The sequence below is a fragment of the Melanerpes formicivorus genome, unplaced genomic scaffold (genome assembly GCF_026170545.1).
Source record: "Melanerpes formicivorus ecotype bairdi unplaced genomic scaffold, bMelFor1.0.p_v2 SCAF_4, whole genome shotgun sequence".
Classification (NCBI taxonomy): Eukaryota; Metazoa; Chordata; class Aves; order Piciformes; family Picidae; genus Melanerpes; species Melanerpes formicivorus.
This window is the reverse complement of record NW_027142356.1, coordinates 20,571,905-20,588,487: the sequence shown is the minus strand read 5'-3', so window position 1 is coordinate 20,588,487 and position 16,583 is coordinate 20,571,905. Positions and strand designations below refer to the sequence as shown.

General features: G+C 38.3%; 1 protein-coding gene across 3 annotated transcripts in view; it reads left to right on the top strand.

Moving 5' to 3' along the window:
• Positions 1-16,583, top strand: part of FNIP2 (folliculin interacting protein 2) — a 48,074-nt gene that overhangs the window by 21,982 nt on the left and 9,509 nt on the right. For 2 of the 3 annotated variants that reach the window (XM_068137188.1, XM_068137185.1), the window contains exons 3-14: positions 876-1,010; positions 2,066-2,166; positions 2,248-2,319; positions 3,372-3,472; positions 4,835-4,906; positions 5,623-5,752; positions 9,047-9,248; positions 9,791-9,879; positions 10,650-10,796; positions 10,922-11,091; positions 13,890-15,201; positions 15,966-16,122. In XM_068137188.1, coding sequence (XP_067993289.1) covers positions 876-1,010; positions 2,066-2,166; positions 2,248-2,319; positions 3,372-3,472; positions 4,835-4,906; positions 5,623-5,752; positions 9,047-9,248; positions 9,791-9,879; positions 10,650-10,796; positions 10,922-11,091; positions 13,890-15,201; positions 15,966-16,122 — 2,688 coding nt within the window. Of the gene's footprint in view, positions 1-875; positions 1,011-2,065; positions 2,167-2,247; positions 2,320-3,371; positions 3,473-3,623; positions 3,714-4,834; positions 4,907-5,622; positions 5,753-9,046; positions 9,249-9,790; positions 9,880-10,649; positions 10,797-10,921; positions 11,092-13,889; positions 15,202-15,965; positions 16,123-16,583 lie in introns of all 3 variants that reach the window. The other variant, XM_068137187.1, reaches the window with a different exon arrangement.

Genomic DNA, 16,583 nt, shown 5'->3' with positions numbered 1-16,583 from the left:
AATGCCAGATTATTTTCTCCACTTTTCTTGTCTTGCTCTTTCTCTTTTGATCTTTCCTTATTTCCCACTTCACCATCTTGTCATCAAAATTTGAGTCTTCTGAAACTTAGTGCAGTTACTGCACTACAGCATTCAAAGGGCTGATCTTAAAAATCAGTCTTGCAGGACATGGGATTCTACTTTTATTCCCATTTAATTTTCTCTTATCATTCTTTTCTGGTCTTGCTGAGCCCAACATATGTGATGTAAACTTGGCTGTGGCTTCTCTTTACTACTGTCTAGGTTATTACTATTTTTGTCTGCCCTCTTGACTTTTTGTGAATTAATACATGCACCTTGTTGACACGTAAAATAAATCTGACTGATCTCTGCCAATGCATATTCCCAGTGAGGAAAACTGGATTTTATGGATTTTATAACTTGATAAATAATGTATTATTCACTCCTGGGTTTTGCTGGCCATTGGTCTGCTTAAGAAGTATTTTAATTGTTTAGGGAGCAAAATTCACATGCAGTTTAAGTGATTAATTGTGCAAATGACTACAGCAAATTGTTGTAAGTAACCCATAACCTGAGATTTTTTTTTTTTTACATAAGCTTTGGCAGATGTTACACAGAATAATTCATAATAAATGGGAATGAACTTCCAGGAGAAATTTGCCTAATTACTGTGACTGTGTGCTGCTATGAAAACTTGTCTGACAATGTGAAATAATAGTTTATATACTTTTAAAACTGATATATATGTTTTGTACCAAGTAAAAATACCTTTTATTTACATGTTGCCTACCTATAGTTCACAAAATACAGTATGTTTACCAATGGAGTTATGTTTGTTTTAGTTGTTTTCATCTTATTGCTCCATTCTGACACAGAAAATGGTGGAGGATGCTTCTGTAAAGACTTCTGCCAAGAACTGCCAAGCAAGTAATGCGAGCAGCAGTATTTCTTCCCAGGGTCCGTCAATAAGTTGTATGCAAAATATAAAAGAACAGATACCGAAGTTTCAGGTAGTGTTCATTGCCTTTCTTCCTGTTATTCTTCCATTTTGCTGAAGAAGTCTGTATACAAAAGCCTTAACTTACATGCATCGAATGATTAATTATACTTCTAGTATATTACAAGTTAGCCTGAACTTCAAGATGCCTTACCTGTCTTTAAAGTGCTGTAGAGAAAGAGCATGTGGATGCATCTTAACCTTTTGGTCTGTCTTGTTCTTGTCCTTGAAAGAGAGTTACAAAAGAGATCGAATAACAGTATATTGTGAAGGTTGTGAAAAGCACTATTCTCTGTTCATATTTTGAAAGATGTCTACCTGTGCTTCAGGTCAATTCTGAAGACATTGTTGAAAATGGTATATTTAGTAGTCCCCTTAGTCTTTCTTACTATGACATAGAGCTGTATTTTAGGTACTCTGGTAATTTCTGAGTAAAGGCATAAATGTTCCACCTTAGTAAAATGTAATTTGAAGAATATGTAGATTAAGGTAGGAAAAAAATTATGTAGAAGATAAATGATTTCCTTTGGGATTGAACTTCTCTCCTATTTGCTATTGATGACCCATCTTTGAAACTAATGAAGAAATTGGTCTGACTAAACTTAAACATAATCTTCACAAATTATTTTTCAGTCAAAAATGTTTCCAAGAAGCTTTCTATAAGGGCAGGGTAAGGATAATTAACTCATTTAAATAAGGAAGACAGTTTAATGCTTGGGGATCAAGACCACAGAATCTAATTCTAGGGAACATCTACAGGTTTCATCAAACACTGTTGTATGGGAATGTTGCACACAAGTATTTCTTTGGGAATGCTAGGTGTTTTTTCTTCCTTCTTGCGTTTTGAGGCTTTGCTGGAACAAAGGCAACAATGCCCGTCTAGTGAGCAAAACAGAGCACATCTTTCAGCTGTACTTGCTTGTACTTGTGCTCAGTGTTAGAACCACACAGAATATCAGTCTGCATGGAATAGCAGAACTTAACTTTTCAAAATATAGTACTTAACATTATATTAAATTAAAATAGTATGTTACTGACTTTGCTCTTCCTATCTTCTTTTCTATGTAGTACACCAGGCCAGCCTCTGATGTCAACATGCTGGGAGAAATGATGTTTGGCTCAGTGGCAATGAGTTACAAAGGCTCCACCTTAAAAATTCACTATATACGGTGAGTGTCCTTTTTGTGATGCACTCTTTTGTGAGGCACTTGGAACTGATGACTCACTGAAATGATTGTTTATCCTTTTAGCTCTCCCCCACAGCTGATGATAAGTAAAGTCTTCTCAGCCAGGGTAGGAAGCTTCAGTGGAAGCAACAATAAGTAAGGACATTATTTTATTACTTCTGTGGTTGTGGTTTGTTGTTGTGTGTTTGGGGGTTTTTTCCTTCCCCATGCTGTGCAGTCCTTCTTTCTTCTTTTGTAGTCTTTCTGTCACAGTATCACAGAACAATAGGTGTTAAAAGGGACCTCTGGAGATCATCTAGTCCCTGCCAGAGCAGATTCACCTAGAGCGGGTTGCACAGGATGAGGTCCAGGCAGGTTTTGAATGACTCCAGATGTGAAGGCTCTATCACCTCTCTGGGCAGCCTATTCTAGTGCTCTGTCACCCTCAAAGTAAAGAAGTTCCACCTCATGTTTAGGTGGAATTTCTTATGTTCAGGATTGTCTGTTATTTCATCCTGTCACTGGGCACCACTGAAAAAAGATTGACTCAATTCTTCTGTCACCCACCCTTTAAGTATTTGTAAGCATTTGTAAGAGGTATCTCCTCAGGCTTGTCTTCTCTAGGCTAAAATGTCCCAAGTCCCTCAGCCTTTCACTGTCTCTAAGTTTTACTTAGCACAAGTGGAAATGTCTGGTAGAAATGGTAGCTGTGTGGAAGGATTCTCTTCATAGATCCCAGCCAGGCTACCAAAGTTTAAAAAAACACAAAACAAACAAACTCTGAATTTCTACTTCTTAATTTGTCAAAGGCATGTAATAAAATTCAGAGATTAGGTGCTTTGGACAGTCAAAGCCTTTATGCTTTCCAGAAGCGTGAAGAAGGGCTGTGTATTGGAAATCTTTGTGTTCCCATGCCTCACTTCTGTTTCTTTTAGCAGTGACAGAAGATACACAGTTCCTCATGTGTTCCCTTGTCCCCAAAATGAGCAAATGTGAATAAACAGAATCCCAAATGTGACATACAGAAACTTATAATAACTGAAAGACTATACAGAAAATGTTTCCTGTTTCCTTACAGTTCAGAATAACTAGTGGTCCTTGAGTTGGACTGTGAAGTTGATCTTCATAATATGAACCAAATTCTCAAGCTAATATTAATGTCTGTTGATCATGCTCTTAAAGAACACTGTCTTTCTCTCCTTTCATAGCTTACAAGATAGCTTTGAATACATCAACCAAGATCCTAGCCTGGTAAGGCTGAGCTCAAACCAGAATGGCTTGGGAACCTGTCGCAGTGGAAGTAATTTAGGTAAATATTTCCAGGTTCCATCTCTTTCTGACAACATGAGGCCATCTGTTCATTGTTGATTTTATTTTTTTTTTTTTTCTGTGCATCACCTTTTTTCTTTTCTTCACTTTTTTTGCATTGGATTTTTCTCTGCATTGCTTTTGTTTCCTAGGTATGTTACAGCTGTGTAGCAGCAAACTGCTGCAGGGTGTGTCTGAAGGAGGTCCCCTCCGGCTCATCCGCAGTGCTTCTTTCTTTGCAGGTTTGTGTGGAATGCCAGCCAGTGTAACCACATATGCACACACAAATCCAGCTCCTTCTGAATCCTTGCAGGACATACATAATTACTCTCTAGAAACAGAAAGGGCTAAAATAGTGATAATAGATCTATCAGCTTATACTTTAAAATCTTCCTTCTGAAAAAAATAGCTAAATTAATTACTTTTTGTTCTTTTTCTTTTTCAATTTTCTATGTTTAAAGGTGTTTTTATGCAGTGTTTTTAATAATACATGAGCCCTTATGTTTCTGAGAGACCTTATGTTACCTGGCTTATAGCTGGTTTCTTGCTAGCTTGCAGGTGTCTTGCTTGGTGTACAGCTTTTTCTTCTCTTTTTGCCATCTTTTTAATTTGATGAGACATTCACAATTGATTCTTGAACTATGTCTGGGAGGCTCTAAGGTTTTTCTTTAAAAATATCACTTTCTTGAATTTTCAAAACTTCAAACTACCTAAAGTCTCCTTTCACAGGCATACTGATGACCCATGCAGGTGGGTAGCTCTTAAGCCTAATTATGTTAATTGCAAAACATGAGCTGAAATACCAATGCGGTTTCTTCACAGCTTTTGCAAATCTTGCATGCTTTACTATTTCAGTGACTGCTCTACTAACACTTCAATATAATACCACCTAGGCTGAATGTTTCTTACTGCGAGGCTTTGTGAATAGCAAATCTTTGCTTGGGGAGTGGGAAGCTTAATGGACCTTGTATTTGACTAATTTATTCTTATGTTAATCTGTGCAAAACCACAATCTTGCACACACAAAAATGTCAAGATTGACAGGTGGAGGTACCAACAGCCCTCATTTTCAAAGTATAAGTGATTTCTGATGATGTAGACTGTATTCACACTTAAGGTGCTTTGAGATGTTTTTAGATGGGGCCAATAATGAACTTTCTCTAAGACTGATATGAAACTCAGCATGGGAATACTTTTTGCTGCCGTCTCTATTCACACCACACTGCTTACTTGGAGTAACAGTACAGGATGTGACTTTGCTGGGTTTTGACCCTTAAGTTTAAACATTTTTTTTTTTTAAATGCTGGCAAATAGTATGATGAGTTATGTAATATTTTCTGTTGATCTGATCTGTTTGTTTTAGCACACAGCACACCTGTTGATATGCCTAGCAGAGGACAAAATGAGGACAGAGACAGTGGCATTGCTCGGTCAGGTATCTGTCTTATTTGCCTACTTTTGTAATTATGCTACAATTCTTTGGTGCAGTGATTTACTTGAAATATAAGCACATTATGACTTGTAAATCCAAAATCTTTTGTATCTGCTAAGAAGCTTTTCTTTTGCTTTTGTCCCAGGATTTAATGCAAGAATATTTGTAATGATATTCTTGGTTTACAGCCCAGAGAATGTTAGAGGCCAGAAGGGACCTCTAAAGATCATCTAGTCCAACCCCCCTGCCATAGCAGAATCACCTATACCAGATCACATACTCATTTTCTGTTTTTTTTTTTAAATTTTTTTTTAACCAATTTCTGTTTTGGAGGAATAGCTGGCTGGAGCTTTTACCTAAAGCAAGGGAAGAGAAGATATTTTTGCACTGAATAGGAAAAGTAGGTCAGGAGACCAAGAGCTCTGTCTTAATGTGAGGGCAACACCCCTTAGCTTAGCAGATAGAATACTTTTAGTGAGAATAAAAATATTGTTTAGTATATTCTAGTGGAGAAGATTTCTGACTTTATAAGAAGAATGTCCTCAGGCAGAAAGATTTATTTAAAGTAATTGTTTCTCTTGTTGCAAGTGGGTTATATGAAAAAAATCAGCAAACAATAACAGCATTTGTAGGAATTTATTCCCAGTTAGAGTATGACGAAAAATATTTAACCAGCACTTGTAACTTGGTGTATGTGGGGTTTCTTGCTTTCTTGATAGCATCGCTGAGCAGTCTTCTGGTCACTCCTTTTCCATCTCCAAGCTCTTCATCATCATCTTCTAGCAGCTACCAACGTCGCTGGCTACGAAGTCAGACAACCAGTTTAGAGAATGGAATTATTCCACGGTGGTGAGTGCAACACCTTTATTCTTGCAACAGCTGTTTGGCAATAATTCAAGCTAAGCAGAACTTAAGCCTCTTTTCTTTGAAAGGACAAATCCTGTTATTAAATGCTGTCAGTTCAGTCTGACTTCCATGTGTGTTACATAAGATTGCTAGTACAAAGAAAGATCAAGTTTGGGCTGAATATGAACTGCAAGGCCCAATTTGAAATGTACCTTGAGGTGGTGTGTTTGGTTTTTGTTGTTGTTGTTTGGGTTTTTTTATTGGATATGTAGGCTGTGTCTGAGGCTACATTGTAAAAAGCAAATTAAACTGTTTCTGGAGCAGAACATCCTGTTGGGATGAAAGGGACTGTAGCAGCACTACTGCTGTAATTACATTATACTATGATGAACTCTGACTAGTGAGCAGTTACTAAAATTTTGGAGTAATAGCCCTCGACAACTCTCTTGGCTGGTACAGGATGTTCCTGACATGACTTCTGCCAAAACAGGAAGGGGGGAAAAAAAAAAGATCTGCAATCAAAAAGCTTGACTTCTGTTTTGGAATTTTAGCTTTTGTAGCTCAGTGGCATAACAAAGCATGGAATACAGCACTTTTCAAATCTAACAAACAAATTTTGTCAGCTGCAAAATATGAAATGGTTCTTGATTATCTTGTTTATATGTACTCATCCACCTGCACACAGAGACAGTGTGCAATTAGTGAAGAGCTACAAGAAATTCCTGCTTTTGGAGTCTCCCACTTCACTGTCTTAAGAGAAGCTTAAAAGCTGCCAGTTAAAATATGTGGTCAGTCAAAACCAAACCCTTTTGAAGAGACTTCATTCACTAGTGTCAGTGCTTGAAACTTTTTTCTGGATTTTCTTACCTGAACATGTTTGACATGAAGAATCATGCATTGGTGCTCATGTAGCAGTTATTCTCAACTGAAAACATGATATAGAAATCATAAGCTAGGAAATAATTTGCTTTCAGTAAGTTGAAATACTTTTTAGCCTAGGTTCCTAAACAAGTAAGGCTGAGAGCATGCAAAAAAAGTTAAATATCTGGAGTAAGTAAGATAATTTCAGCCCAATTTAAGTGGCCAAAATTTCACAAATAGAATTTCTTCAAAGTCTTCAGAGAATAACAAATTGTTTAGAGCAAAGTGGCCTAAAAAGACTGTAGGGAGTACGTTGTGTTTCTTCCACACTGGAGAATGTATGCTGGGGAAAGACTGGAAACAGGGCATTATTATTTCCACTGTCTAGAAATATTCTTGAATTGGGGGTTCTTTCTAAGCCAAAAAGCCTTTTCAGATACTCGTTTTCCAATTACTTGCTAGAAAAACAGTAGGCTTCTGGCTGGATATCTCAGTGACAGCAGAGTTTGTGCTTCGGTCTGTACAGCCAAAATTCTACAGTCTCTGTTACTGGTGTTTTAGGCCAATAGCTCAAAGAAAATGAGATGTCTGGGTGCAAATTCGCGTAGTCAATTGGCAGGAAAGATAGAGTAGCAGCTTCGTTAAAAAGGCTTCTCTCACAGAAGCTTTTCCTGGGAAGCAGTACAGAAGCTTGTGATGTTTCTGAGATGCTGACTGATCATCCTTTCCTAGCTTCCCTGGGAATTGCTATCTCTGCATGCAAGTTCCTGAAGTTCAAATGAGGTTATATTTTTGTCTTGAACTCTGTTTTCCCACAAGCTGTTTCTTTGCTGGAATTTTATTGTGTGTGGTTTTTTCCCTGGACTCATATCTCTATGATGAGAAACTTTTGTATATTTAACTTTGTAAAACCAATTAAACTATAAACCACTTATTTCTGGAATGATCTTAGAATGAATGCTTATCATTCAGGCTTTCCTCTCGCTATTTTCCTTGTAGCGGTCTGTAAATGCCACAGACTGGTTTTCAAGATAATTCTGTTAGGAAAAGCCTTCAAGATTGTAATTACCATTCACCAATATTGCAGTCTTAACTTATAAAGGAACTCCAAACCTAAGCTATTTCCATGAGCTGCTACTCGAACTGTCTCTGTTTTCTGGTGGCTTTCTTGTCTGTTCTAACCCCTCTCTCCTTATAATTTCTCAGTGGATTGAAAGTTCCTTCTAAAAGGCACTTTAACTGTACTATTTTACTCTTCAAATTTATTTATTTTTTCTGTGAAATTTGATGAAGAAACTTTAAGCAAGAAAAAAATAGTTCTGTGAGTCCAGGAACACTACAAGTATTTGTGGAGAAACACTGAGAGGATTGCCACCCTTTTGTGTAATCACACAAACAACTCATGCTGGGCTGAGGCTTGTGGATATCATCTGAATCAGTTGCCTGTGTGAAGAACTTGCTTGGAATTTACATGAGGTTGCTGTGGAATTTGCCTAATTAAATCTTGGAAATGTCCAAGGATGGGGATTCCACAGCCTCTCTGGGCAGTACCTTCCAGTGTATTGACCATTTTCCCCCCATTATTTAGCATCATCTGCAAACTCACTGAAGGTGTACTGAGCAGTATTATCTCGGGATCAGCCACTGTGTAGTATTTAAAAGTAGCATCACTGCTGAAAGAAATGTGGCAGAGCTCTCATGTGAACAAACAGACCTTGGGTGTGTATTAAGGGTTATATAGCCACTGTTTATGTATTTTTAGCAGAAGACAGAGCCTTTTAAACTGATAGTACCAAATCTGAGCTAGGCCACATGTTTTTTGTCGGTGTTAAGTTTGTATTTTCGCAGTAATTGTAGAACAGTGACATTTTTTCCGTGGTTAATATAGAAAATTATATTTTGTATGGTTAAGTGCCTGAAAACATCCATCATAAGATGCTGGAACAATATAGGTAGCATGTTTCCTTCCCAATTTCCTTACAGAGTCAAGAGCATTGTGGACATACTGTGGAGCACCTAGACAAGAGCTTGAATGCTGAGTGCAGTTCACAACTCTGAAATTACCTTTTACTCTTTTTTTTTTTTTTTTTTTTTTTTTTTTTTCCTTAGGATTTTGTTTTGTGTCTCCATTACCTCTTCTTAGTCTCCCTTAAAGACAAATCCAGGAGGGATTTTATAATAGCTCTATTTCAGAGGATAACATTCACATCACTTTAGGAGCTAGCCTCATTGGGGTTTGCCTTCCCTCCTATCGGAGCAAACATAGGTCTTATTCTTCAGAATTTTGGGTATTCTGTGTTCAGAAACAGGGGAAGGAAAAGTCCCATGTTGTCAGTCAAAGGGGACCTAAGAATTAATTACCTTCTATGTGTAGAGAGATGAGTAGAAGACAAATCACCTCTCATTGGTAACTGTCCTAACAAATCTCTTTTACAGGTCTACTGAAGAAATGTTTAGTATGGCTGATGAAAGCTGCAGTTCCAATCCTGCAATGGTTCGGAGGAAAAAAATTGCAATAAGCATAATCTTTTCTCTGCCTGAAAATGAAGAAGCACAGAGAAACTTCCAGGATTTCTTTTTCTCTCACTTTCCCCTTTTTGAATCTCACATGAACAAGCTGAAATATGCAATAGAAAAGGTACAGAATACTAGTTTGACACTTATCTTTGCACGTTAAGACAAATAGAATGAAGTATTCAAGATTCCAGTAGATGACTGGAGAGAGGGTGTGTGGTTTCAAGCTTCCGTCCATACACAGGTAGTCTTGAGCTGAAATTCAGCATTTGCTGGAAAAGAGTTATGGTTTCTTTTTCAGTCAAAATAAGAATGGAGAATTCTATTCTAGGAGTGTTTTTTCTGTTTCTTTCCTTCTCCCCATATTTCGCTATGAGATTTTCTTGACAACTTGGAGACTGTGGAGAGGACCGCATTCTGTCCTTTCATGCAGTCACTAAAAGAAGTACAAAAGATTTGTTGCTCTCTTCTCCTTAACTCTCAAAATGTTATCTTCTCCCTCTGCCCAGTCTCTCATGAGATGGAGGGAGGTTGGCAGCTATTGTTGTCCTGAGTGACTGTAGCACTGGGGCTAGATCTTAGTTACTTTGATATGTTAATGAATCTTAAAGATGAAGAATGTGAACCCTTTAAGACGCTGGTTTGTGTCTTTAACTCTTATTCAAGGCCATGATCTCATGTAGAAAAATAGCAGAGTCCAGCCAAAGGGTGCAGGTTTATATCAGCCGTGTTATGGATGCCCTGGGAGAATTCAGGTGAGTTGATGGAATTTTTAATTACAAGAAGAGTTCTTCCTGTGCCCCTCTAAAGATATTTGTCACTTCCAGTTATAAGCAACTGAATGCAAGGTCCTGTAACTCATCCAGTCTTGAAGTTAGCGTGAATTAATGTTCTCTGTTGTGTATTTGGTAAATGTCTTTGGAAGACTTAAGCAAAACTGGCTTAGCCATTTTCAGGAAGAGAGTAGAAGTAGTTCTGTTGTACTTGCCTGTGGCTGTGAGTTAAAGCCTTTAAGATCTCTTCAAGAGTTGTCTGCACAAGCATCAGCAGAAGCCAGGTGGTCTGATTGTGTTCTGGTAGATGAGTAGCCTACCCCTAGCCAAAAATACTGAAGAGTGTAACTAACAAGAAACTTGTCGAAAGCTCTCTTTTTGGCACCTAAGAGAAAGGAATGTCCAGAGGCCAAGAAAAGAGGCAGTCCAGGAGTCTCCACTCAAAGCTTTGGTGAGATGGAGTTTCTGTAATGTGTGGAATGTAGAATCAAATTACTGCAATGAATAGAATTTCTCTGAGTAGAAATACACAGGGAAAGATAGGGAACACATACATAATTCATATAAAGACAGTAAGTTACCAGTGTGCTAAATTGTACTAGTGTTCTGGGACATTAGTGTCTGAAAAACTCCAGTTTTAGTCTCCTAGGTCTTACAAAAAGTGGAATCCATGGACAATAGAAGAATAAAGGGTCTACTTGTGTTTGCAAGTTTGTGCACATTAACACTTTCTGGAAATTTTCTTTGAGCAGAGCTACCATCTGGAACCTATATTCTGTTCCAAGGATTGCAGAGCCTGTGTGGCTTAATATGATGTCCAGCACCCTGGAAAAGAATCAGCTATGCCAGCGGTTTCTTAAAGAATTTACATTTCTGATAGAACAGATCAACAAAAATCAGTAAGCTTCCCTCACCCCCTTCTTATTAAAATAACCTTGTGTGGTTCCCAGTTCATGTGGATATGTTAGAGCACATCATGGGAATTCTTTTGCTGGCATTACTTTGATCATATGCTTTTTCCTAGGTTCTTTGCTGCTTTGTTAACTGCGGTGCTGACATATCATCTGGCTTGGGTTCCAACAGTAATGCCGGTTGACCATCCTCCTATAAAGGCCTTCTCTGAGAAACGCACATCACAGTCTGTGAACATGCTGGCAAAATCTCATCCATATAATCCTCTCTGGGCACAGCTTGGTCAGTAGCAAATGGAAAGCTTCATATTTCCCTATAACTAGCATCCTTCTGTATCTACTCCTTTTAGCCAAGAACTACTTGTGATCCAGATCACATTTGCCTTGCTGTAAGCTGGGCAGAAATAGCAACAGATGTCTTTCACCTGGTTAATTATAGCATTTGGAGGCCTGTTTGCATAGCCCAACTGCTCTGCTTTTTTCTGGGTCCCTTGTCATCCTCTGTTATGTTGACTGGTTAAGTGGCTTAATATAGAAATGTCGAGATGGTGCAAGTGCTGTAAACAATCTGAATAGTTTGGGAAGAACAGGAGAATAGACTGGATTAGAGGGGAGTTCTCTGGGCTTGGGAGGCTCTATGTAGCTGAAATTGCCCTGGCTGTCTCGTTTTATTCCTTTTTCACAGAGCTAGGACGGACACTAAGACAACAGAGTAGAAATCTAGCATCTGGCAGTAGCTCCATTCATTCACAATTATCTGTATGGGTTTAAGTGAAGTTTTTATTTCTAAGGTTAGCTTCCTGAGCTGTTCTCTGACAAATATTTTGATATCTTTTAAGTTTTCTTGATACAAGGGATTAAATAACTTCTATCAAATGAGTAGATATGTGAGAGCTGAGACAGTGAGAGCCAGCAGTGTTACTTCCTTGAAAATTCCTCCTCTTCTTGGCAACATTAGTGAATCTGACATTATGTTGGCCTTATCTTTAACCAATATACTATATTGCCATATAAAATAACACACATGCACCCTAAAGCACTAATGTGACTTTTACACTGATTGTGTTCCTCCTAATTGCCTCAGTTATGTTTGCTGTTCTCACAATCTTTGTGAAAAAATTACTACCTTGGCCATGTAGTTGTAGTAGAAGTGTTTCCTGTTTTAGGATGTCTTTAAAATATTATGCAGAGGAGTAATGGATTAAACTTGGAATAAAAAAAAGGAAGATTGTTTTAGCGTTTTGAGGATTGAGCCAGGTCTGGAGTTATAAAAAGCAGCTGGACTGGAGGTATAAGATCAGCAGTAGCTCTTGTGGTCACTCCCAGGAGCCACTACTGGGGACAAGTCAAGAATCTGTTTCTCTTCTTGCTTTCCCAGGCTGTATGTTGCTACCAGCATTGGTCGAGCCAAGTTCTCAGTCCTTTAATTTCAAAATACTATATGGTTTTTCTTCATTCCTATAAAGCCTAAAAACTCTTACTGGTGGTTGCAGTAACTGATAATGAAAGTGAGATGTTGCCCTCTGCTGGTCTCCTTCGTTAGAAGAGTCGAGGGGATAAAAATTGTGGGGCTTAGTGCTTTAAAATGTAAATGACCTTTTAATAAGGAAAGCATTTTGACTTGCCCATCTTTTCATCTTCAGACCTGTGTTTTCATTATACATTACATATTGATTACCATTACATACTTGCACAACTCTTAAGTACCACTGTCAGGAAGACCTATTACTGTCTCTTAAACATCAGCTTCAATATAACAGTCTTAACAGTAGGCATTGACTTTTTGTACTGTCTTATTAGTAGTGGTTTATATGAAGTCAGTTGTGCAAATAAACATGAAGCCTCAGTTTGATTTCCATAGCAACAGGACAATAAAAACATGTCTTCCCATTTCCTTTCCAAGTTGCTAGTACTTGTAGCCCACCCGGCATTGAGGTTAATTTCACATGTGCCTTTATTGAGGAATTAATTAGCAGGCATGATAGGCTATGGGGCTGATAGTAAAAAACATCCTTACAGAGAAAAACCAGCACACTGGTGTCATCACAGCACACCAGTGCATCAAAAGTGTTGTAGGAAATGGCAGATCATGGCGGGGTAAACAGTAAGTGAAAGCAGTGGAATTACTGTCTCATTGGTCTTTGCTTTGCAGGAATGGAGTTAGGAGCCTCATTCCTTTCATGTTCTGTGTGGCAAAGAGGAGCCTGGGCATAAATGTGTTGCTTGTATTCTGTTTGTCTTTTCATGCTGAAACCAGAGTTCCCCTTGAACTTGGTAGAAACCACCTTGAAGTTCTGATTATAATTTTCATTTACTATTGCTTCATGAGGCTTAGTATAAAATGCTGGTGGCAAACTGGAACATGTAAGCAGCCCTGAGCAAGGTTTTAGCTCCTGCAACAGTCTGGTAGAATAGCAGGTAGATGATAAATCTGCAAGAGAAGCTTGCTTTCAAGGTGGACACTTGCAGTGGCTAAAGAATATTGAGCTTTTGATGGTTGTCTCCCATCTGCTGGTAGTAATAGCCACAATTTAATTAGTCAAAGACCATATAGTAGGTGTTATCTGATTGCTGTCAGGTGAAGACAAGTAGGTTAACTGAGCCTGCTAATAGGCATTTCATGAATTAGTCTATCTTTGTCTAACAGACCGTGTGAAGGTTCCCTTATTGGCTGTCCATATTTACTTCTTACAGGACTTTGGGGAAGCTGCAATAGACCAATAACTTTATGAAAGAAAATTAGTAGAAAAATAGTGTAGCTGGCTTCAAAGTTTAACTGAATATATTCCTGTTCACCCCATGTCGTGTCAGTTTCCAAGTGATAGTGTCTTGTAAGCATCTTGTAAATAAAACCCTTAGGGTCTTTGAATAGAAATAAACTAATAGCATCTAATCCCTCACCAAAACAAACTACTGAAACCCTTCTGTACCCAAGTCAGGTATAAGAAGTGCTAGAGGACTGCTTTTGTTATTGTTCTAAACTTTTATTGAACTGTTTCATTGCTGTTTCAGAATGTGTTGATTTTTAAACAGTATATTACAGTAGAATATAGCTGTGAACTTCTTTTTTTTCCTGTGTAGGTGATCTGTATGGTGCCATAGGCTCTCCAGTTAGACTGACTCGAACTGTTATTGTTGGAAAACGCAAGGAGTTGGTGCAGCGCTTGCTCTATGTTCTAACTTACTTCATTCGATGCTCTGAGCTGCAGGAAAATCAGCTGACATGGACTGAGAAGACTGGGGAAGGAGAGCAAGTGCTGAATGGAAGCAAGATCACAACTGCACTAGAAAAGGGGGAGGTAGAGGAGTCTGATTATGTGGTTGTCACTGTTAAAAATGAACCTGCTCTTGTGCCTCCAATCCTACCTCCAAAGAACGATGGAAGTAAGAACAAGAGTGTTGCAGAGTGCATACATGACCAAGACTGCGCTCATGCTGTCTCAGCCTCCTCAAAAGAAAAGAGAGAAGCAATAGGAAAGACCAGTCATAACTCATCTGTTGACTGTCTAACTAGCAGTGTTTGTAAAGGAGCAGCTGATGGTAGGAAAAGAACTGCCCCTGATACAGGAATTGTATCCTATCACTTTGAAGAGCAATCCAATTTGGAGGATTTAATAGATATAAAGAACAACAAGAACCAGAATGAGAGAAAAATGGAAAGGCAATTGTCTAGTAGGTCTTCTGCCTTACCTTGTCCTGAAAGGTCTGGTCACAGGAGTTCACACTTAGAAAAGGTTACTTTTCAGATTGGAAGCTCTGCATCACCAGAGTCAGACTTAGAAACTCATAGAAGAGAAATGGAAGAAAATCTGAAGGCATTCAGAAAGAACCCAGAGGTGGTACATTGTGCCTCAAGTTCCACAAATCTGACTGTGGATGCTTGCCAGAATGAAAAAGCAAGTTGTGAAGCTGCCTTTATACCTGTCAGTAAATGTAATGTGTGTCATGCAGAAAGCCCGCCCTGTGGAGGGAAGGAGTGTGTACTTAACCAGCCAATGGAAAGTGAAGGAACTGAAGAGAGTTTAGCAGACACAGTATCTAGTGAACAGCTTTTGCTCACAGATAATATAAAAACTGTAATGTTGCCAAGTCTGAAAGAAACTAGAACTTTATGCTCTAGCAATCTAGAGAACTGTTCCCCTGTCTGTGTAGGAGTAGGTTCTGCTGTCAAACAGGATTCCCCTAAAATAGGTGCTCAAGATATCCCCTATGGGGATGCTGGAAGGAAAATCCCCTTCAGACTTGAAGGGGACATTCCAAGAAATGAGAGTTCAGACAGTGCTCTTGGAGCCAGTGATGAAGAAGGTGATTGTTGTATCCCTGATGAAATGCATCGTGATATTGTCAGCAGAAGACTTGAGGAATTTGCAGAAGTGGAACTTCCTTTACCAAGGTAAAGAAGTTTATGACTCCATTTAATTCTACATTAAGTTGTTGCTACATTAGACATGTTCAGAGTTTCATATGCTCTGGGAAATTCTCTAGGATTTCAGATCCTTGCAAACAAATCTGTAACAGATGCTGATGTGATTAGGGCTCTTGTAAACAGACCTGGCAAAAAAGAAAACCAAGACAGAGCAGGTTTAGATAGTGAAGTTTTGCGACAAAGGTCGTCTTCAAATGTCTAACAAAAAGCGATCACACCTTTGTATATAAACTGCCTGAAGCCATTAAATGTAGACAGAACATCTGAGGATAAGCAACACTTCGATAATTCTTTAGATTTGATGTATTTGACAGACAGATTTGAAATAAGAGCATCCTGCTGGGAAACCTTGGAACTTTACAGGTGCATGCAGAGCTTGCTGATGCTTAAGATAGGTAGCTAGAAAGTATTTGTTTCTTGGGATGAGTTGGAGAAAACCTAAATTTAGCAAATCTGTTTGCTGCAGAGTAGAAAACTCATATGTACCACAAGCTCGAAAACAGAAAATTTGCCTTTTCGTAGTTTTGGAGGAATCGGTATATTGTTGAGGTTCAGCTTCTAAAATCTGTGATTCAAAGAGCACTTGTAATTTAGTTTCCTATATTTGGAGTACAATTATTGATCAATATTTGCAGTAGAAGCGGAAATGAAACCAAACCTTGCATTCATGTAAAATCTGAATGCAGTTTGTTCAGCAAGAATCTTACCTCCTTCATATTTCTCTGTTTCAGGGCAAATACCATCAGCAGTCAATGTGTGAAAAATTTTGGAAGATCACTTCTAGGTGGTTATTGTCATACATATATACCTGATCTAGTGCTGCATGGGATAAATAATGATGAAAAACTCAAGCAGTGTCTACTAGGAGACCTACTTCATGCAATGCATGTGAGTTAAAGCATTGTTTTGTGTCTTAACAGGAGTTGTGATACTCATGAGATCTATAGAAGCCTTCAAACAGGCTTCTTTCTCCTTACTGTGTCTTCTTAACAGCCACACCTGATGTGTCTTCCTGCTTGAATGAGTTAAGCCCTTAATTAATTTTGTGCAAAGCTTGTTCATACTAGACTCATTTATTCCTCCCTGTATGCTTTCTTAAAGCTTCTTTTCAAAGGTAAACACAAGGAAAAAAAAAAAATTAAACTGGAAAAAAATCAAACTGCTTCTCTGTTCAATCAGTGTAGCAGACAGAATTATCCGTATTCCATAAAAATTATATGCAAGTTGAAATATTTTATTTTACCACTTAGTGGCATGTGTTGCAAGGGAGATTGTCTTGTGGAGGCTTGTATCACACTAGGCTGTAACAGAAATGGCTGACTACACAAAGTAATTGTCTATAGGTAAGA